Source organism: Apus apus, chromosome 2, assembly GCF_020740795.1.
Source record: "Apus apus isolate bApuApu2 chromosome 2, bApuApu2.pri.cur, whole genome shotgun sequence".
Taxonomy (NCBI): domain Eukaryota; kingdom Metazoa; phylum Chordata; class Aves; order Apodiformes; family Apodidae; genus Apus; species Apus apus.
The window spans coordinates 82,840,814-82,863,847 of record NC_067283.1 but is presented as its reverse complement, the minus strand read 5'-3'; the positions used below and the strand labels follow the sequence as shown (position 1 = coordinate 82,863,847).

Sequence of the window (23,034 nt, the reverse complement as noted above, 5' to 3'; positions counted from 1 at the left end):
AATTAAAACAGGAGGTATAATTGAACCTGCACTGTATAGCAATATTCAAAAAGTAAAGCAGTTGCTACTAAAAGGCATTGAACTTCATGGTAGGAAACACATTTGAATGTGACCAAATAAACAGACACTACTCACAGTTGAGGTACAGGAGTTATGAGAAATTTGAAAGGTAAACAACAACACAGACTGCAGTTACTTGTTTCTATTGAGTTCAGAGACACACAGAATCATAGAATGGTTTGGATTGGAAGGGCCCTTTAAAGATCATCTAGTTCTAATGTCTAGTACCTCTTCAGAGACTGTAGAACTTAAAAAATGGAAGAGATTAACCCACAGTGAATATCAGTGATAGAAAATGTATTCCCCATCTTGTCAAATTTTCATAAATCATTTTGTTTGGTTTCTAAGACAGAAAATTTGGGGGAAGAGTTCACTGAACTCCATGAAGGTGAAAATAAGAAATAATAAGCTTAATCTGAGTCCATACACAGCTCCTGGCTGTGAAAATCATTCCTCTGCTTTATAATACCACCAGAAGCCTAGATGTGCAGGTATCACTCCTTGTTTTGTTTTGGGAGTACTTCTCTTGGCAGTGTCAATAGAATAACCTAAGTTTATTTGTAGCTTTACCATGTGCCACATCACACATTTCCTTTCTCTACTACTGGTTGGGAAGAGAAGGGAAAACCATGTCAGAGAGCTACAACCTATCATTTTCACAACTCAACAGGAACTTGTAACTGTTCAGATCTTACTGAAATCACATTGCACATAGTTATTAGTTTTTCAACACTGAAGTGTTACTACAATAAGAGAATAAAAAATAAATTGTTTGAATATTCTAAAAGAAAGAACTGTGTATCAAAACACACTTCACGAGGGAGGAGGAATTAACAGTGCATTCATTCCCTTTACTGTCTTTTTGAGAGCACATTTGTGGCTTAGGACATAAAATGAATTTCTTTAACGGCTCTTCAGATATGTGCATCCTATGAGGTAGATGTGCAAGAAACTTGTACTAAAATTTTATTCACAGGCCATAGCACAGCTATGGTAATATTAATACTCCGTTCAGATGGCCCTGGGTGAAGGGTAACAACAAATAGTGCATTAAGAAAAAAAAAAAAAAACACAACAGTGCAGCCAGTTGAGATTAAGAAAAGCTGCAAACACAACTCCTGCAAATGAGCAGAAAACTCAACATCATATTCACAGTGAACAGATTAATTCTACACAGTACTGGGAACGACATGCAAAAGGTCCATAATCAGCAAGATCAGCACTTGCATTTTTCGGACTACAGCACCCTGAAAACTGAGGTTTAGTCTCTGAATCTATGAATCCATGTCATACAATGACTTTTATCATATAGTCTGGCACAATGCTTTAAGAAGAGAAAAATGTACAGTGGAAAGGACATACTAATAACAATAATATGTAATATTAAAGACACCCTCTAGCGAGTGCAGTTGTTCTAAAGTGAGGTCTCCCAGGCCAAACACAACAGTGCTATGGAAAAGCTTAGAATTTAGACTGGAAATGCAGAATAAGGGAAAATCTAATTCTATTAACAAAAAACAACCAGCTATAGTGGATTGCAGAAAACAAAGGTTTCAGTTGTGATTTTTAAAACATTGAATATTTTCAATTTTGTAATTTTAGCCAGAATGAAAGATAGAAGCTCTGGAGCCGCATTAACTTAGACAGAAACCAAATTAATCCTACAGCTTTTACTGTACTGGGTTTTTTGCAAAAGGCAAAATTGGCAGTCGGCATTTTTTCATATTCACTGACTATTTAACAAAATCCTCCAAAGCTTATTCCATACAGATTCAAAAGACTTCATGAAAACCACAAGTTTAAAAGAGCACGTTCTTTGCTGAGGTTTGGAGCCCAGGTGAACAGTACAGAGAAAAAAATGGGGAGAAGGGGGGAAAAAGTATTTAGTTATTGAGATTGACACAGGGCACACTGATCCAACACACAATTCCATGGGACTGAGGAGAGGCTCAGACAGCACTAACTTACACAGATGGTCTTCACAGAACAAGTGCTAGTTGACAGCCTTGTGCCTTATTTCAGTGGGCAGCTTACAGAACAAAAAGATCAACAGGAGCACACAAGATATCCCACTTCGGATGGGCCACAGACATGTATGTGTCTCCACAAAGATTTCCCCCTGTAGATAAGCAACTTCCACTGCCACATGGTGGCATTTTTGCATTTTATGAGTCTGTATTTTGAACATAATTTTCAGCTAAGAAACAAATTGGGAAACAGAAGTATATTCCAATGTTAAATCTAACAGGAAAATTAAGTTACTAGAACTTCATTAATTCAAGAGTTAAATTTATTCAGAATGCATTTTAAATAATAAGTTTAGATGGTTACAACCTTGTGCCAACCACAATGTTTTACTCCACTTCATATGCTAAGAGAAGAAAAAATGGTGATTAAAGACTGTCACCATTTTAATGCTGACATATAAGACAGTGTCACTGTTGATCACAGCTTGCAAAATACAGTCCTACTGTGCAAAAATTATTATTATCACTGACTTTACCACAAATTCTGCAGTCTTTAACAGATCGTTCCTGGCATTGTACTGAATAATTATTAGAATCATCCAAGCACGAAGAGCTGTACTATGTAGCCAAATTTGGGATCATCGTAAGTTTTATGCTATGGTAAATTTGTCACATTGTCATACTGCATCTGCCTGTTCTCCTGTATGCATCCCAAAGTACATGAGGACAGTGTTCTTAAAAATGAGAACATCGTAAGCTATTAGGATTCTTGATACCAGGCAGTCCGTGCTTTAACTTTGGTCAGGAATAAGAGAAATAAGCATACACAATATTCAGTTCAGTGGGTCTGGAAAGCAGAAGAGTTCTTCAAGAGCAAGCTTATGTTTGAATTTTAATCAATATTACTTATCAACAGAGAACAAAATCCAGTCTGACACAACATGAAAATAGATTTCTCACCTTGCTCCAGCAATAAGCTCTTTTTGTCCTGGGTCAAACGTTAACTGTGAGAAGTCAACAGCATCTTCTGCTCTGAACACATGTAACCAAGGGGCAATTTCTAAAAACAATTAAGAAATACAGCCATTACTGTAAATGTCATTGTTGCAGTACATCAGATAGCCAACGTTACATTTGCAAATAAACATGCATGGTGATGCATGTTTTTAAGTATGGTCCTCTAAGGAAATGTAGGAGACTTATCACCATACCACATAATTTACACTACAGGCAGTTACCCAAGACATGCCTGATTGAAGTATTCAAATTTTGGTCTGGTTTATAAGCCAGTTGTGCTTTTCCTCCTGAGGTAAAGCAGGAAATATCACAGTACAACTGCAATTCAGTGGTACATACTCAAGTGAAGTAAGATTAATTTTACACACATCAGAACCAGTTTAAACTAGGGGGTTGAGTTTTTGCTTTGTTCTTTAAAAAAGGGTCTGATCAAATGTAAAACAATGAGAAAAACAAGCAAATCTGAATCTTCATAATTTTTGCTATAAAAAGGTTGAGACATGAGGGATAAAAAAAGGAAAATGATTGGCATTCATATGAGATTTTTATTTTTAACCTGCCTTTTCTAGACCAGTTTAGTGCTACGTAAGACAGAGCAGGCAAGTAGGGGAGCTGCTGAAAATCAGCAAGGAGGATTATTTGTCCTCAGAATGCATTATTAATAGTTACTTTTGCATTCGTATCACAAGTTGGTCACACAATAGTGAAGCTATATGAACACAAATGTTGGTCTTGGAAAAGAGAATGCTTTTAATTTTTATTTTTTAATTTGTTTTTACACAGACACACAGAATACATAAAATTGCTATAGCAATATAAATGTTTCTAAAAAAAGTACAGCTGTACAAAAGCCTCATCTTCTAGAGCTTCTCTCCCAGTTCTCAGGATATTGAAGCATTTTTCTTCTTTTATTTTTTTAAATGTAGTTCAGTGGTCCAGAATATAGATGAAAGGTGATGAAAGCTATATATGTGTTGAAAGTAGAAACTGATTGACTATAAGCATATTGGGATTAATAGACTGACTAAAGGAATATTAAAATTAACTGTATAAATGTTTAAGACTTGAGCAAATGGAAAATGGCTTGACGTAAGTGACTTGACTTAGCATAAGTAGTTGGAGTGATAAGGCCTTAGGCCACAATTCTAATTAAACTTCAGCTGAACTCCTGGGATTGAACCTGAGTTAAACTTTTACTCTGCCTCTTGGAATAATACTGAAACAAGATGTAGACAACGAACTAATTACTCAGAATTATCTTATACAATGGAAAGATGGATTAACCAAAACTTAGCTTGGAGAAATTGGACCGTTGGAAGAATTATCCTGACAAGAAGTGACTGATGTGGAATGGGGACACTTGGGTAGAGGAGGGTAGAAGCAATCAGAAAGGGAAGATGAAATCATCATAGAAGGTAACTGGATGAACAGTTGCATGAACAAGCACATGGCTTGTCAGGAAGAGGTACAACATGGGCAAAATAGGTAAAACAGCTCAAGCTGTAATAAACTCTGTGACAGAACTTAGGGCCCAAACTCTTCTTGACAGTCGGGGGCTCAGACTGGGTCCAGCTGCACCCAGACTCCTCTCAGAGAAGGAGTTTGGAAAGCAAGAGGGCTTTCATGATGTGGTAGGACAGTCTTCCCAGACCCTTCTTTAACAGAACATACGGCACAAGGGGATGCAGAACTACCTATTTGAAGACTACAGGTGTGAAACAGTCAATAAGAAGACTAAAGATATGCACACGGTCATGATAATTTAGAATACAGGTTCAACACTAACCCCACTGAGAGTGCCATGACAGTGTAATTTTGTATACTGGTATCATCAGTTGCAGCTCAGGTTGCCAACACCTATTTTAAGCTCTTTTCTTTGTTCATGACCATATTGTTCCTTTTGCAAATGACTCAGTTGAAAAAAAAAATTTATGTCTGGTTCCTGTTTCAGGATGATTTGTTTTTAATTTAAATATTAAAGTTCATCCATTCCTAAGGAGAGGACCCAGGAGAAAAATATTATTATGTGTCAAAACGTGTTCAGCCATAGCAGGGAACCATTAAACATACTGTGCAGAAGCTGTAATATCATCTACTTTGGAAAAAAACAGATGGAACTGTGCAGTAGAATCACTTGGGTATGAGAAAACCAACTTCTGCATTTTTAATGACAGCCTGTATGCATCTGGGTAATTTTAAGCCTATAATGCCAGTTTGTGCATGTTCTACAGAACTTGTAGCTGAATTCACTAGGGATTCCATCTGCACTGGATATGTTCTTAAATCAGGGTCTGTACACTGGACGGGAAAGGGGATGGGGTGACATATTAGACACCTGACTACAGATGCCATCAGCTGCGACTGCAGATGCTGTGCATAGAACCTAGCAGGATTATGTAGGAGAGGAAACAAAATATACATATGGATGTACATTATAGGTCCATGTAGCCTTAGATATACTTATCTATTTATTATATATATATACACACACACACACAGACAAGGCTTTTCTTAGCTTTTTTGTACCTGATTTTGCACCCTCAACTGTCTCAGCAAGGCACAACAAAGCTTGAAGGTGTAGCAAAAGCAGAGGATTCAGACCATTTCCAGGTTTGGAGCAAGGGGGCAGGGGCCAGGCAAGGCAAGGCAAGCCCAGGCTAGAGAACAAGAAGAGAATGAAGACTTGCTAACATGCTAACAAATCTCTCTGAAATGCAATTCCTCTCTGTCCCTCCAAAATACAAATGATTTCATCCTTCATTGCATTCAGCAAAATTCTTGCTTGAGGTCAGGAAGAACAAATGGCAGCTAGAGATGGGGCTTTTTTTCAGCAAACACACTGAAACTATACCTGACACGTGTCACGGTGGCATCACATATCACTAGGAATAAGCCTTTATGGGATAAAGCTACAATTTACCAATACTTTTGTATGGGAAAACTAACAAAAACCACTAACAAACAAACAACCACACAAAAAAACCCCCAAACAAACAAAACCACATAAACAAATGAACAAAAGAGACAAACAAAACCCACATAATATATAAAAGTAAAAGCTTATTAGCGAAATCCTACATTGAGTTACATGACAGAAAATTTATGCAGCTAAGTAAACAGAATAATTAGATTTATTTTCATTTAAACAGCAAAATGTAGCTGAAAAACCTCAGGTGAAACAAGACCTTTCAGTTCTGTTACGAGTAAACTCCTGAGAGTATGTCTTGAATGGACCTAATGTCATCACAGCTGGTCTCCAACAGACATTAGGTCCATTCAATACATTCAAGACATACTTACCCTTAACAAAAAAAGGTTTGGTTTTGGTGGTTTTTTAAATTGCTATTACAGGACTGAAAACTTCAGGCCTTATAACTCAAAAACATTTCTAAAAGAAAATGCATGTTTTCCCATAGAACTAAAAGGTGGATATTGAACATGTTGGACTCTGAGAAAGTTACAAAGCAACATGTCTAACTAATAAGGAATAGAGGGGTATATTGAGAAGGGAATCCAGAATTGATCTTGAATGGCAAATAAAGTCAAAAGGCAATAAAGGCATCCTGATTTCACTAAAAAATTAACATAGATACTAAAAATTTCAGTAGTGCTTATGGTGTATGTATGAGACATCTCATGCCATGGTGTTCTTTTTGAAAATAGTGAGCACAAATGTACACATACGCACAGTACCACCTTCTTTAAGAAACTCTGTTAGCAAAATTATTATTAATAACAATATCAATAATGATAACAATAATAATAATAATATACCATCATAGCTGAAAATCAGGTGATTTGCAGTATTAATAGAAGTCTCGTGGCATCAGTTCAACAAATTCACTAATCTTATAAAACAAAATTAAAATATGCTGCCACATGATACAGTTATTTTATAATTAAATGTATCTCATGTAAGGATGATACAATAATCCTCATCTTCCTGAAGCTGCCTAAGGATTTTAGCCTGACTTAGAACTTTTCTTCCTCTGATACTCAAGTTACATTTCTAACCTCTTCAAAGGCAGTGAGACAAGCCAGAAGTCTCCATTGTGATGTGCCATGTTGACTGCATTACATCAATCCCACTGCCCTGGTGACAGCCCCATTAGCCCGAGGGGAATCTAATAAGCAAGTTGTCATGGCTGGCAAGAGGCAAATCACCTGTTCACTCATTCAGTGTGTCCTGTTTTGGGACTTAATTGCAACATTTGCTCTTAAAAGGACAGAGTTACTGGCACCTGTAAATACTCTGCTACGATGCTTCAGGACTCCGTTTTACGTAACTATTTTAAAACTAGGACTGAAAAAACAAGATTTTCTTCAGTAATTTCTGTGCATCATGGGTATCAATTCAACCTCAGGAAAACAAGTATTCCTCTGCACTGGGAAAAAAAAAAAAGAGAGAGAGAAGAAAAATGGCATGCCAGAGCCTGTTGCATCTTTTATAATTCATTTCTGTCTATACTTTTTTTCCTACTTTCCAATCAGCAGTCTTTTCTAGCTCTTTGTCTGTATTCTCTCCTCATAAAAAATGCATTGAACATACCCTTGCTAGTAAGTCACTGATTCGCTGCAGATAAAAGGGAAAAAGGTACCACAGCTCAACTGAAGAAAGGAAATGGGTGCAAATACTATTCTATGAAGAGTACTCCATCATGACAGTTCAGCCAAAGAACAGCTGTACTGCTTCTGAAACCAATCACAGTACATCTCTGCTTATCCAAAAGGGGCTGAGGCTTAGTTTGTAAACAACATGACTTATTTTTCTAGGCTTTATTCAATGCACATGTTGCTCAGCATTCATATACAATGACTCCATGTTTATATACTGTTCACCAATAAGGTTTAAAAAAAAAAGTTGTAAGCAGATAACAGGAAGAAATCAGCTGCAGTTACAAACATGTAACAGACAATTTAAGATGATATACACAGGTATTTTTTTCCTCAGATGAGCTTCTGAAAATACAGTTGCAAACAGAGTTCTAGCTCAGGCACCACGCTGCAGCTGAACAAACTACCTCATGCGATCCTAAGAGCTGCAGGGCCATGAAACTCCACCACAGCTAAGGCAGTTCTATTTCTGGTGCATAGTGTTTCAGCTCATACAAATGCAAGTTACTCTTTGTACATTTTTAAATTCATTCTTTACATATTTGTACTTAACGTATATTTCTGCACATTACGATTTAATGTCATTCTTTACATATTTGTACTTACTTTGGACCACAGTATCTTATTATCCTAGCCTAGCACTGTAGCAAAGCAGGCCAGAAAGGGCTTTTCCCTATGGTTACATTCCTGTTGAATGCATTAACCATAACATCATTAAAAGCATCGATTCTTTTGAGAAAGCCAAGAAAAGAAAAGTCAAGGCAAGCAAATAGTACACAAAAAAATTTATCTAACAACTATATTGACCACAGCAAATATTCTTCCGTTTCTCTTACAGAAAGACTCATTCTAGGAGTTAGAAGTACTCCAGAAAAAACAATATGCTAGTTACACTCATCTCAAAATCTAAATCTGACCTGCCACTTGCTACTCTTCTATAAGGGCCATGGTAGAAGCTGAACACTTTGAAGACAGCAGCTCACTGTGAAGCAGAGAAGGCTAGCCCATTACAGGCTGCTTTTCTAAACCATGTCATTCCAGATGTATGCTTTCTATATGCATTGCTAAGTTGGCAGATCTGCTTTCAGGACCATATACCTCCTTAGCTTTATGATCCTGACCACCTAGGCAGGTTGTCTTGCAGAACAGTATCACTAAGGGGACTGCACCTTGCCAGTGCTTGCAGAGGTTCTGCTTCCACAGGAGGTCTGGGGAAAAGCCTACAGGGAGATTGTGTAGAGTGCCCATTGCTTGGGCTGTGCATGCAGACTCTGTGTAGGATGCAAAGCCAGGAGCACTGGATATACTTAAAGACTTGAGTCAACAGTCGGGGCATTAATTAAACCTTCATGGCTCCTGGCATCCCTTAGCATGCATTTCAGAGGCAGAAAAAATAACTGTCAATGCTTCTTACAGTAGCAGAGCCTAAAGATAGTACCAATATTGCATTTTAGTCTCCGAGTTGCTTCTTATCTATAAAAGGAGCAAGAAAACACCCAAGTAATCTGACTTGTAGGTGTCAAGCACATATACACTCCACCAGGATGAATTAGAAACCAGGAAGGTGCCTTTTCTGTAATTTTTAGTATACCAGACAGACAAACTACTGCATTAAGAACCTTAGTCAAATGGACAAACAAGTAAAAAAGCAACTCTCTAACATTTAAACCTTCTAGGAAGACACAAATCTGTTCTAAAAAAATTGAAAAGCCAAGTCAATCCCAGCCCAGTGTCCCACTGAAACTCCTGTTACTGAGATTAGAACATAGTCGCCATGTCCACTTTTTCATATATAAAGTACATTCAGATGTCAAGGCTAAGGAAAGTCATGGATGTAACAGATCTAAGTCTTGCTACCAGAAGACTCTTAATAATCTAAATGGAGTACACCAGAAGCAGATAATATGTAACATATGTAGAAAAAAGTACTAGTTCAAAAACAGAAAGACAGCATCAGCTGACAAAATTTCATGCTTCTCTAAAATGAAAGCATTAGGTCTGTTGCAATATTCAGTATTTTATGTTAATGAAAAAGACATTGCACATAGTCCTTACCACACAGAACACATTTATACCCAGGCTGTGTACACTTCTGACTTTGTGATACAGAATTAAGAGTATGTGGACATCATAACTGGGAAACAAAAGAATATGTATTTATAATAGCAAATCCCTAATGTTTAATATAATTGAAAATAAAAAATACTTGTTATAAAAATTAAGAATGCTTTTATCTAGATTGAAAACTATAGGCATTCTGGTAATTAAACAGTAATAACTTTAAAGTTTCTAGAATAGGGATCCAGCATAAGAAAATAAAACATTTCTTCCCATCAAGGAAAAAAAAAAACACTTTAAAATTGTTTAGGCAGGGTTAGCTAATGCAATACAGTCCTCCAGAAAAGAAAAGATGATGTTATGACTTTGCCCAGCATGATTAAATCAGCAACCACAAACTAAAAGATTCCTCTTTTAAGTCTTACCATACTACATTTGGTTCCCCTTTGGAACTGAAAATGTGTCAGATCTCCACCTGCAATTCGGAGCTCATCTTTTCTTATAGGGAGAGGAAAAAAAAACAAAAACCAAAAAAACCCCAAGCAAACAAAACAAGACAAAAATAAACTCAAAACTACAGCTTCCTTTAAATATCCAACGCTCTGGAGGTCTCTTTGAATCCCAAACAATGCAGCTACCTTCCTTTCAACTATCCAACACAATTTAACACAGTCCTGAAACTTGCCTTTCCTTCCAAAGGGAACTGCAGAGGTCAAGAAATAAATATGTAGCTCTAGCCTTATCTAGAAGCTCTGCCATCTCCCTGAGCTCCTCTCCACTTCAAATTATCTGTAATAAAACAAATCCCAACACCATAAACCTCTTGACATTTTCCAGAAATTTCAACACCTCCTTATTGGGCCTTCATTTTTTAAACAAGAATTACAGCTTTGGAACAACTTTTGAGGTAATGAGGCAGGGCTATAATTAATTTATTATTAATGGGAAAAGCAGAAAATAAAGCATAATTAAAGTACATGTTTCGTGACCTTAAGTGAGTGAACCTGAACTTCTTTCTTAAGCCTACTGTAAACTTATTTCCTTATACCCTACTCCTCACATGTTCCATTGGTTCTCTCATTAGGCTCAAAGTCATTGCCTTTGCAAGTTGCCTTCTGCTCTCCAGGCAGGGCAGGTGCAGTCACAGCAACTGTCCAGCCCTGGTCCTACAATCCCTGCTTTTGCAATCCTCTCTAACCTCTCAAGTCTCAAGGTCTAAAATCCTGTTTTCTTTGTCCTCCCAGAGATTCACCAGCTAAGAGTACATATTTCTGCATTCTTACATGTGTGCATATGTCTATTACTGGGATAATTAAAGGGAATTTGGGTTCTGACTGTCTGTGCCCTCAGGGAAGAGACAGTAACATCTGCTGCAATGAGTACTTATTCCTTCTTTTTCTGAACAAGGGTTTTGAATTGTTTATGCTTCATTGTTCAAACACACACATTGCATACAAATAAGAGAAAATTTAAGGGAAAATAATTGAACCCCCACCTAGATTAAAGTGGTTTCAGCAGTATGAGCACAGTTTTTATATACTCAGAATCACTGCTGAGTTCTACAGAAATTATGCAGTGACAAGGTATCAGCCATGATATACAATTACAGCCCCTTTGAGTTTTCTTTTTCTCATACACAGAAACAGCATGAAATGAGAGTCCCTGATCATTCAAAAAAAACCCAAACCAAAACAGTAAAACTTACTTTGTAAATTTATGCCAGCCAGCTGGAAGAGATCTCATTAACCATACCCTTCCCACTTCTAAGGAAACAAACCCTTGACTCAAACATGGCATACCCGATGTTATAATATTTTTAAATTATACAGTATCAGTCATTTGAGGACAACATTGTATTTAAGAATAATAACTAAGTATGCTTAGAGAAAATTTAAGTTGCCAATAATTGTGCTTAAAAATTTGCAGTTACCTGATCTTCTTAGTAAGCCAAGAGTTGAAACAGAATTTCCAAATCCTGGTCTGCCTCAAAACAAAAGGCCTACCAATCTTCACTAAATGCTCAAATCAGGAAACATGAAAATATCATGCCAGCAGACTATCACGAAGAAACAAATAAAAAATAAGGCGAGAAGGGAAGAGCCAAAACTGAGGCATCTGATTTTGGGGGGCCCAGTTCCAGTCCCCACAATGTGTTTAAATACAATGCAGACTTATGCTTGTCTATTTGCAGATTGCATTCAACTATTATTCTTTCCCCAGTTTCATCATGGCATACATCTGTTCTCATGATTTTGTAATAGAATATTCATAAGTATCAGCCTGAATGACATCACACTGACATAAACTGAAATCCATTGCTGTAGAAACACAGTAGGTATTGCAGTCTGCTCTCTCACCATTTAGATTCTCCACTATTTCAGCTATATGAAATTTACATCCTCCAAGTAATCATTAAACTTTGTTTTGTTGAAGCTATCAGAAAAAGATTCAGCAACTCCACTCTTCTTCAACCTGGCTGTACAACAGACAGGTGCTCAGGTGCACTGGATGCTTAGAGAATAAACAAATATAAAAAAGAATTTCCAGAGGGGGAACACCTGGAGAATGATAAAACAGATTTCAGGTGTAGTGCTTGTAAGGGCAACCACGGAGTCACCTTCACTGCATTTTGGGATAAGTCTTCTGTGTCTAAGTAAATAGCTTAACATGCACTAGAAGAAGGAGCTTAGGCAGGAAGAAAGAGATCTGAGGGATCACTGGGAACTACTAAAACAGTTCACAGGTTGCATCACTTCAGCTCAAGACTCTTATGTAAAAACACACACAGATATTCATGCAAATAAGGCAGCATACAGGCCAGAAACATAAACCAAACTGCAAGGTTAAAAAACAAACACACATACCAAAAAAACAACCATAGTTTTAGGATCAAAGGTACAGAAAGCCTGTCATCAGATTAGAAGCAGGCTAAAATAGAGATGGGATGATGTGCAGGTAAGGAAGCAGAAGGCATACAACATAAAACCTCAGGTAAACACAAGAATTATTATCCTGCACCAGTCTTAAGTTCCTCTCTGTTTTAATATCCTGTTTATATCAGCTTCTAGTTTAAGTCGGCCCAGAAAAAAAGATACAAGGAGCCTGCTGTAGACAGCACTGGTATTATCATTCCATTCTTAGTATTATGTCACAATCCAATCTCTAAAAATGAGGAATGGTCTAAACCTTAAACATATAATTTAAGAGCAGAAAAGGGGGAGGACACATTACAGAAATCTAATCAACGCAAGAGATCTAAAATTAAATTAAAAAATAAGGGTGTGAGAATTCTAAGGAGAAAGAAAAAAACATCAGTGAAAAAAGGAGGATGAAGGAGGAAAGACTTTCACCCAATTTACACTGCAAATCACCTGCAGGTCAGCTGATCTGTTCTTCAGGGTAGGGACTCATTCAGTGGGATAGGCAGAGATGACTACAATACTATTTAAAGGACTTTTTCTGAGCTATGAAAACTATGCCACAAAGCTCAGCTGTGTTTTGACATGTGGAAATACTACTTGCTGCCTGTGCCCATTCCCACACTGGTGAAAGATTTATTTTGCCAGTCAAAACCCAGTAACTTCACACAGCACAAAGCCCACATGGTCTTCCCAGTGATTGCAGTTCCCCCTTCCATTTACCAGCTCTGGCCCCTGCACTGCCACTGCCTGTCTTCCCAGATGTGATGCACAGGACGTGACCATGGAACATGCTTGACATCCTTAGACATGCCCCCTCTTCAGAGGGGCTCAACCTGTCACATTTTAACACTTACATGCTGGCTTTGGCAACCAGACACAGAATTAATCTGGAAGGAGACCATGTTGTATGGTTTTGGGAAACCAATATTTGGTTTCGACATGGAGTTTTGTAAAGAAAACTGCCCAATTTTTTTTATATGTATTGTAGGGAACAGAAGTATAAAGCCAACTGCCTATAGACAGTTATAATAATGATATGTTATTTTCATGGGAAATACCTGTTTCAAGCAGCAAAACCTTCTTTCTAGAAGTGATCATCTTATGACACATTCTTATTTATGTTGGTATATGAACATATTAAGCTTCTTTATTTACTTTGTTTCAGCATAATAGGCTTTCTTGATTCTATAAATTCATCCAAGACTGTAGTTCATAAAATATTTTCAGGTCGGAAAATCTTCCATGCAAAAAATATAAGGACCAAAAAACCAAGTCATATTATAATACAAAGGCCATACAGGGTAAAGGTTGACACTGATCTTGGTTAGAGAATGGATCCAAGACTTCAAAGTGGAACATACTCCCCGCCTCCCCAACTCCCCCACCACAAGAACAAAAACAGGCCCCAAGCCAAAAAAAGAGAGTGACAAGCAAGAAAAAGTAAAGGAAAAACCACAACTCCACAAACAACAGAATAGCACTTCTCTTTGTAGAAATTATTTTTGTTCTTAAGGGCACTGTCAAAGTATTTGTCATTATTAACAACTACTTTAGTCACTTTACTGTAGATGTAGTTGTAAAACAGTGAACTTCTAATTCTCAGAAACAGCAGAGAAGAGCCATATTTTTTTTGTCCATAAAGCCCTCAGAACAAAATGGGAAGACAGCACTGTAAGTGGAAAGACCAGCTTACAACAAGTCCAACTGTATTCTCACCTGAATGTGACAAATTGCCATGTAATAAACAAGTATTTGCCATGTTCAGCCACGCAAAGTTATCTGCTATTCAGCATCCTATAGTCTTGTCAAAAGCAAACAATCAGTGCCACAGAAGGGAAACATGAAAGAAAGCATGTGAATAAAAACTAATTTTGAAGAACCACTGATTGTACTTCTCTATTTCCACCTATTCCGTCAAATAAACATAAACTATCTCTTGAAGTTTAAGAAATTAAGGGGAAAAAATAACATATTTTTTTTTCCTCCACACCTCTAAGATTCCTGGAAATTGTACAGTTCCAGGGAAGGCCCAAGGGTGGACCAGTGCTCCCCCAAATCTCAGTCGATGTTAATAGCCAGCAGAAGGTGATATTCAGTGACAGGCAGTAAGGGCAGCAGGTACCACCAAGTGAGTGCAAAACTGGCCCCATAAATGCTACACAGAATCTGGAAGGGAAGACCACTGGAACAAGTTTTTCCAGAAATTTGGTCACTACAAAGTATGAAAACAGAGTTGCCCAGAAGCAGAGGGCCAGTAACTGCAATTGTCACCATCTTTCATAAACTAGCAGTTCAGGTTACTTCAGGAGAAGTAACCAAGGAGTTAAGGATGTTTTCTGCTAAACATAGAGTTGTGCTGCTGCCCTACTAAAAGCCAGCAGGCTGCCCGTGAACTCTCATCAGCAGTGGGGCCTGCAAGGCCACTAGCTAGACACAGCACTGCTGCATCCTGCCCAGCCACAACTGTGCAGCCACGAGCTCTGTGAAGAGCTGGGCACAAATGTGTTACATCAGGACAATTTAAAAAGGGCCAACCCGGAGCTCCTCAGCCATGCAATGCTAACTAGCCATATACATGCTCTTCCGCTTCAGTCAACATTCGTTAGCTTTGGACATGTTGCAATGCAGTCCCTGTGTAGAGGGGATAACCAAATTCACATAAAACAGTGTGGATATTATGCACAGAGAAACTTAAAACTTCAGCAAAACATGATTTACTCTGTGTCAGACGATTTAGAAACAATGGATACGCTTCATCAATGCTTTCTCCAATGAGTAGTCCAGAAGAATACGCACAATGACTGCTGTCATTAGAAGGGACAGAGCACACCTTAAACACCTTATAAAACAAATAATATACTGGCTGGTGGAAAAAAAAATAAAATAGAGAAAAATCAAAGTAATATTGTGTTTCCTCTTGTTGTTAAACACACCAAAACTTCTAGAAGATGACAGAACTTCAGCTGCTTAGGAGCTCTGTTCCTTGGCTGCTAATCTGTTTCTTTAACATATGCCAGTTTGGATGCTTTACAACCTTTCAGTAAAAATGCCCATCTCCATTAAAAATCCATCTCTTCTGAAGAAGAAGGAGGAAAAGAAGAACAAAAGAAGATACTTTAATTCTATCTGCCCACTTTGTACAGCTAGTGGAATGTGGCAGCAGCCCCTCACTCATTCTGTTGTTTCATCAACAACTGGGAAATCTCATGTGCTAGGGCAACACAGAAGAAATCACTCAGGACAGCTATGCAGCTCACTAGCCATTAGAGCCACTGCTGATTTTCAATTATCAGAAATATATTAAAATTATGAATATCCTATCATGGTCCAGCACATGGCTGGGATGGCAAAGGAACTGTAAATTGATGCTTGCTTTAAAGCATGATCACTTCCACACACAACACACACAGAAAAGTTAGCCAATATGCAAGTCCTCTGCTTAGAGGATTCAGTCCACACCACACCCAGGGTTTTATGGGTGATTTAGGAAAGTAGTAAGGGGATACTATTCTTCAGTCTTCAAAGCTATAATTTTTAAAATTAACTGTAAGAGGTTCAAGTTGCCATTACCCAGTAAGCACTTAGTCTCCTGTACAAAAGTAAAGGCAAACTTGTTTCAATATAAAAAATACAAAACTGGAAGAAGAATGTTTTTCATCCTTAAGAGATGCTGGTTCCTGGCAGGGAGTCTCATAGTCTTACCATCTAGACAAACCAAAGTTGCAATAACTAGAAAGCAGCTTTTCTTCACTGATGAATCATCTTTATTTAAAGAAAAACCCAAAAGAAGGTAGATGACGGAAAGCAACACACCTCAATCCCACTGCTGAAGCTGGCAGGAGGTCATTAAAGGGTATTTTTGAAAACCAGTGAAAAGAGAAGGAAAAAGTAAAAACTGAGAAGCTTAGTAGACTGCTACTAAACAGTAGCTTGCAACAAGGCAAAGGGAAAGAGAAGACAGCATAAAAAAAAAAAAAACAAGTTCATACACCATACGTGTTATTTCCTACTGGCACATGTAAAGTGCATGCACTCTGTACACAAACCACATGATAAAATGAGTAGAGCGATGTCCGAGTCCGTATTACTTACACAAACATCAACTGAGGGAACTCTGTGGTGGTTAGACAATAAGGTTAAGAAAATATATTTCTTCGGATTCCTGAATGAATGAATCAAAAAATAAGTATGCTATTTTTCTTTTCTGGTTAACCACAAGTAGAAATGAAGGGTTTATGCTCATTTCTTCTATGGATTTAGACGTTATTTTTGAGCATGTTTATTCAACAGATAACTTCTTTACAGTACAGCATGTATTTAAAATATCACTAAATACAGCTTCTAAAATTGTGTCAGCTCATGCTTTTTTGTTGTGACAGCACAGCCTTAAATTCTGATTACTTTATGGGAGCATAAAAGAATGAGATCTGCCCCAGAGTAGATTAACTCAGCTATACCCTTAACATCAATTAAGTCAAGTTCACAACTACACTTTATTTCTGACTGAAAATGTGAAGAAATTTGACTTTACACAGGTAAACTGCAGGACAATAAATACTTATAACTTCACATCTGAAATGGGAGTGGGGTAATTTATTATTTTTACAGCTTACACACCACTAAGCAATTGGGATGGCCCCTTCAGTTCTACCGCTTGGATGGAGTCTGTCTACAGCAGGAGTCTTCAACTGAGTGTGAGTTTTGACAGCTCTGACAGTTCCAAAGTTCAGCAAATGCGGAGATGAAACAAAGTGCCACTGTAACTACTTTTACACTTCTATATTTTTAACCAGTAATGAAATTTCAGCTCCACAGAGAGCTACCACAAAGTTTCTTTAGAGCAAAGAGCTAAGTACTTTGAAAGCTATGGAAATATTTAAACAAACATTACTAAACTGGTTTGCTTTGGTTTGTGTGTAAGAATAGTTCCACTTTTATAAACTTGTTTCTCACAGGCATCTTACTTTTCTAAACACTGCTTGTCTATGGTTTGTCCCACACTGCTCCTACCCAGAGAAAATTTGGTTTCCACAGCTTTTTATAACTGTTTAGAACAAACACATCCCTTTACAATATTAAGAGACTGTGTTTTCCAAGAAGTTGACCATCAGTAAACCCCAATACACTTTACAAATCTAAGATTTCATATCTACATACACAAGAAGAAGATAAAATAAGCCTGAAAATTCTAAGGCTCTGTCTTTAATAACAGCTTATTTCAGCCCTTTTTCTTTATTAACTCAAGTTTTTTCAAGCATAAATATACTATTTACACATTGTAAATATGCGAAGACCACTAATCTCACACCAAGTCTCTGTGTCCATTCCATCACCTGTATCTTGTTTCCTTGCACCCAATTCTGTAAGTTGCACAAATTTTAAAATGTTTTAACTCTAATCCTAGCATAGCTGATGAATTTTCAGTATATGCGTGCAACAAATGCAGACAGATTTTTATTTATTTTTAAAGCCTGAATTTCAACAGACGAGCAGACCTTTGCACATCTGGAGGCAGATTCCTCCTTGGAGAGAAAAGAACTTAAAAGAGGGACTATGCATCATCACAGTTAGTTCCACAATGTAAACCACTAGATATTGGGTTGATCCTGCCAATCCATGCCATGCTTAGAGGTGTTCTTTTATATAAATCTGATATCTGTGACTAGTTCCTACCAATGAGAAAAAGGAACTTCCAGTTTCCAAGGAAGACACAAAGTGGCTTAATCTAATCTAGCTAAGACCTATGGCAACAGACTTAGAGCTGAAACATTTTCAGACCTGCAGTAGACTTTATTTATAATAGCTTCTGGGAGACAGGTCTGTTATGCATTTCTAACATGAAATATGCAGATCAACAAATTACAATGTGATTATTACCGCTATCTATGAGAGATAAAATTAAAGAGATTTTTAGATCACATCAAAAATCCTTTGAAAGTGGACACATCTCCCCTGCTTCTGCAGCTTCTCTTCCCTCTTCCACCAGCAAACAAAATGCTTGAGTAATGGTTCTCAACTGGTTCTTGCCATTTAATATCAGGAGATATACCATGGTCTTTCAGCCAAAACTTTTTAGCTAGGAAAATCAGTCACAGAAATAGTATGCGCCTGTCCACAAAAGGTAGCACAACATGATCATCACCTAAGTGAGCACTTTTTATTGGCAGTGGGAAAGAAAGCTCTTTCAGGAGATACACTCCCTTTTAATATTTCACCATGACAACTCCTGGAGACTACTTTTTCTTTTTAATAGTTTTTTGCAGCTGTTCACCCATAAGCCACACCAGACTCTCACTCCATTAGTTTTATTTAATAGTCTAAACTCTTATCTACTGTGACTCTCAAATGAAGACAAATCAAGTAAGTACACTGCTGTTTTGGCATACCAGAAACTACAAAAAAAGTCTTCAGTCAGTTATAAATAAAATAAAAGAGTTGATATCTCTGTAAAGTGAGTACTGAGTTTACAAGCTTTAAAGTACCTACCACTTAATACCACTCAGCCTTAGCTGATGTTCAGCATCCCACACAGCATTTAGCCCTGTGGATCTAATATTATTGTAAAATGACTTTACAGAATAGGGCATTCATGCAGCATTCAAATTAAAGGTTTCATAGCTGTTAAGAATTGATTTCAGGACTCTGTGTTGGTCTAGCAGCACTAACAATGTCAATAGACACAGAGGGCTTTTTCCTATAGGCATTCATTAAGTCAGTAAATGCCGCAGGAATAATACAGAAATCAGGAAGTGACATCACAGAATCACAGAATTGCTGGAGTTGGAAGGAACTTAGTAACGGAGGGAACTTAGTAACAGAGGACAAGGAAAAGACTGAGGTGCTTAACACCTTCTTTGCCTCAGTCTTTAACAAAAATAATAGCTACCCTCAGGACAACTAGACTCCTGAGTTGGTAGGCAGAGATGAGGAGCAGAATCCCTCTTCTGTAGTCCAGGAGGAAGTAGTCAGGGACCTGCTCTGCCGCTCAGATCCCAACAAGTCCATGGGTCCGGATAGGATTCATCCTAGGGTGCTGAGGGAGCTGGCAGAAGAACTGGCTAAACAGCTCTCAATCATTTAACACCAGTCCTAGCTGACTGGGGAGGTCCCAGATGACGGGAGGTTGGCCAATGTGACGCCCATCCACAAGAAGGGTCAGAAGGAGAATCTGGGGAACGATAGGCCTGTCAGCCTGACCTCAGTGCCTGGCAGGATTATGGAACAGATTGTCCTTAGTGCCACCAAGCAGCATATAGAAGACAACCAGGGGATCAGGTCCAGCCAACATGGGTTTAGGAAAGGAGGGTCCTGCCTGACTAATGGATGAGGGGAAGGCTGTGGATGTGGTCTACCTAGGCTTCAGCAAGGCCTTTGACACAGCCTCCCACAGCATCCTCCTGGAGAAGCTGGCAGCCCATGGCTTTGACAGGTGCTCCCTTCACTGGGTAAAAAACTGGTGAATGGAGATGCATCCAGCTGGCATCTGGTGACCAGTAGTGTCCCCCAGGGATCAGTACTGGGCCCAGTCCTATCCAACATCTTTACTGATGACCTGGATGTGGGGATTGAGTCCACCCTCAGTAAATTTGCAGATGACACCAAGCTGGGGGGGGAGTGTGGATCTGCTGGAGGGCAGGAAGAAACTGCAGGAGGACCTGGACAGGCTGGATTGATGGGCTGAGGCCAACGGCATGAAATTCAATGAGACCAAGTGCAGTGTCCTGCACTCTGGCCACAATAACCCCATGCAACACTAAAGACTGGGGGAAGACTGGCTGAAGAGCAGCCCAGCAGAGACGGACCTGGGAGTACTGGTTGACATCCAGTTAAACATGAGCCAGCAGTGTTCTCAGGTGGCCCGGAAGGCCAATGGCATCCTAGCTTGTATCAGGAATAGTGTGGCCAGCAGGAGTAGGGATGTAATTCTCCCCCTGTACTCACCACTGGTGAGTCAAGTACTGTGTCCAGTTCTGGGCCCCTCACTGCAAGAAGGATATTGAGGTGCTGGAGCAGGTCCAGAAGAGAGCAACGAGGCTGGCAAAAGGACTAGAGGGAAAGTCTTATTAGGGATAGGCTGAGAGAGCTGAGGTTGTTTAGCCTGGAGAAGAGGAGACTCAGGGGGGACCTGATCACTCTCTTCAACTACCTGAAGGGAGGTTGTAGTCAGGTGGGGGTTGGACTCTTCTTCCAGACAACTAGCGACAGGACAAGAGGGCATGGCCTCAAGCTGCTCCAGAGGAGGTTTAGGTTGGATATTAGGAAGTACTTCCTCATGGAGAGGGTGGTTAGACATTGGAATGGACTTCCAGGAAAGTGGTGGAGGCACCGTCCCTGGATGTGTTCAAGGAAAGACTGGACATGGCACTTACTGCCATGGTCTAGCCAATGTGGTGGTGCTGGTCACAGGCTGGACTTGATGATCATAAGGGTCTTTTCCAGCCTTGGTGATTCTGTGATTAGCCCTCTTCCAGTCCTCAGGCACCTCTCATATTCTCCAAGACTCTCAAAGATGATGGAGAGTGGCCTAGCAATAACATCTGCCAGCTCTCCCAGAATTCATGGATGCATCCCATCAGGGCCCATGGACTTATGGATGTCCAGTTTGACTAAGTGGCCTCTAACCTGGTCCTCCTGTACTGAGGGAAAGTCTTCCCTTCTCTCAACCTTATCTCCGGGGTCTGGGATTTAAGAGGGCTGGCTTTTGCAGAGAAGGCTGAAGCAAAGAAGGCATACAATAACTCTGCCTTCCCCGTGTCATCAGTCGTAAAGGCACCCACTTCATTTGTCAGTGAGCCTACATTTCCCTTGTTCTTCCTTTTTTAATTGATGTACTGGAAGAAACTCTTCTTCTTGTCCTTGATGCTCCTCGCCAGCTTTAGTTCCAGGTGGGCCTTAGCTTTCCTCATTGCATTCCCACAGATGGTTGAATCTTGCCAACTCCTACTGCAGGATTCATTCACAGAGTATCTCTTCTCATACATGCCTCTTTTTTTTTACACTTTGATACCCCAAGCAGTCTGTTGCTCACATAGAGGTTCAAAGATAAACCTCTCAGTCATCTTTTCCTTCAGTCTCATATCTTTTGTTTTCCATTAACTGGCAGTTCTGCAACTACAAGTCAATCACTGTGTGTCCACACCAGTTATGTCCCCTACCTGTCACATACTACGTATTGCACTGCAAATATTTTTCCACATATACTTTTAGATTAACTGATGATTTCCGACGACTACTGGAGTGAATACAAGCTACAGCTTGTTAGAATATTTTTAAGTGAAATACAACTTTTTCAAATTATGTCAGTTCATAAAAGCTAAGGTATGTTATGGATATGTACTGATTAATGGTATTTTTAGCACAAAGGTCAAGCGTGAGTCTGGCATTGAAATCCTATATTACAAATCTGACAGTAAATGTTTCTATATCATTGTATTTCCCACATATATTTACAGAAAAAGGAATTGGTGTTGTTCAGTAAACCCTAACTGGGGCACTATGTCTGGCAACATCAAAAGATGCAACTGAAACAAGACAACAGAGGAGGTGTCTGTTCCCAAAAAGCCTTAGCATAGTAACTTAGAACTGGAAGGATACAGCTAGAAATTGAATATGACAAAGAACAGTAACAGTCTAAAAGGGAGGATCAGGCTAAATTCAGGCTACTCTACTACATGTTGGCTGAATCAGATTCATAAATCAACACATTTTTAATAAACTTTTTGCATGTGGCTCTGGTAATGAGTATCAATTATTTCCTTTTACAGTTGCATTTAAAAAAAAAGTACATGCAGTGTCCACTTGTTTGTGTAAGTAAGCTCTTAAGTGCCAGAATTTTAACTGTCTACTTCAATTTAAAACATTGCATATGTGTTATGATAAAAATAACATTTTTAACTCAATTAGACACACAACATGAGTGCTAAGAAAACCAGATATAAATCATATTCATTAGTCCATCAATATAAGAGAGACAAAGGTCCCTCCTTCACAACAGACTGATGGTTTGCTGTTACCAGGTACAGAATGTAAGAATTTTAGTTCAGTCTTCAATATTGTTGGAGAAAGGGACAGCTGGTACCATTACTCTTATTAAACCATTAAAATACCAGAACAAAAATTCTTTTCTGTAGAAAACACAACATTACTTTCTCTAACTTTATGAAAAGAATGGAAACAAATCTTTTTTCAATTAAAATTCAATAAATCCTAATTCATTGGAACAAAAAAATTACACATGTGCTTTCTTAGAAAAACAGAAGGAATGCAATATGTAATGTAATACATCTTAATCCCTACATCCTCATAGCTACAAACTATTTGGAACTTATTCTAAGTTGCGACAGTAATGGAAAAATCTCAACTCAAAAAACAAAACAATCATATAAGTTTTTTAATGC

At 38.5% G+C, this 23,034-nt stretch overlaps 1 protein-coding gene across 10 annotated transcripts in view; it reads right to left on the bottom strand.

Annotated features, from left to right (window-relative positions):
• Positions 1-23,034, bottom strand: part of SEMA5A (semaphorin 5A) — a 327,683-nt gene that overhangs the window by 206,249 nt on the left and 98,400 nt on the right. For all 10 annotated transcript variants that reach the window (XM_051611951.1, XM_051611950.1, XM_051611954.1 and 7 more), the window contains one exon: positions 2,988-3,087. In XM_051611951.1, coding sequence (XP_051467911.1) covers positions 2,988-3,087 — 100 coding nt within the window. The remainder of the gene's footprint in view (positions 1-2,987; positions 3,088-23,034) is intronic.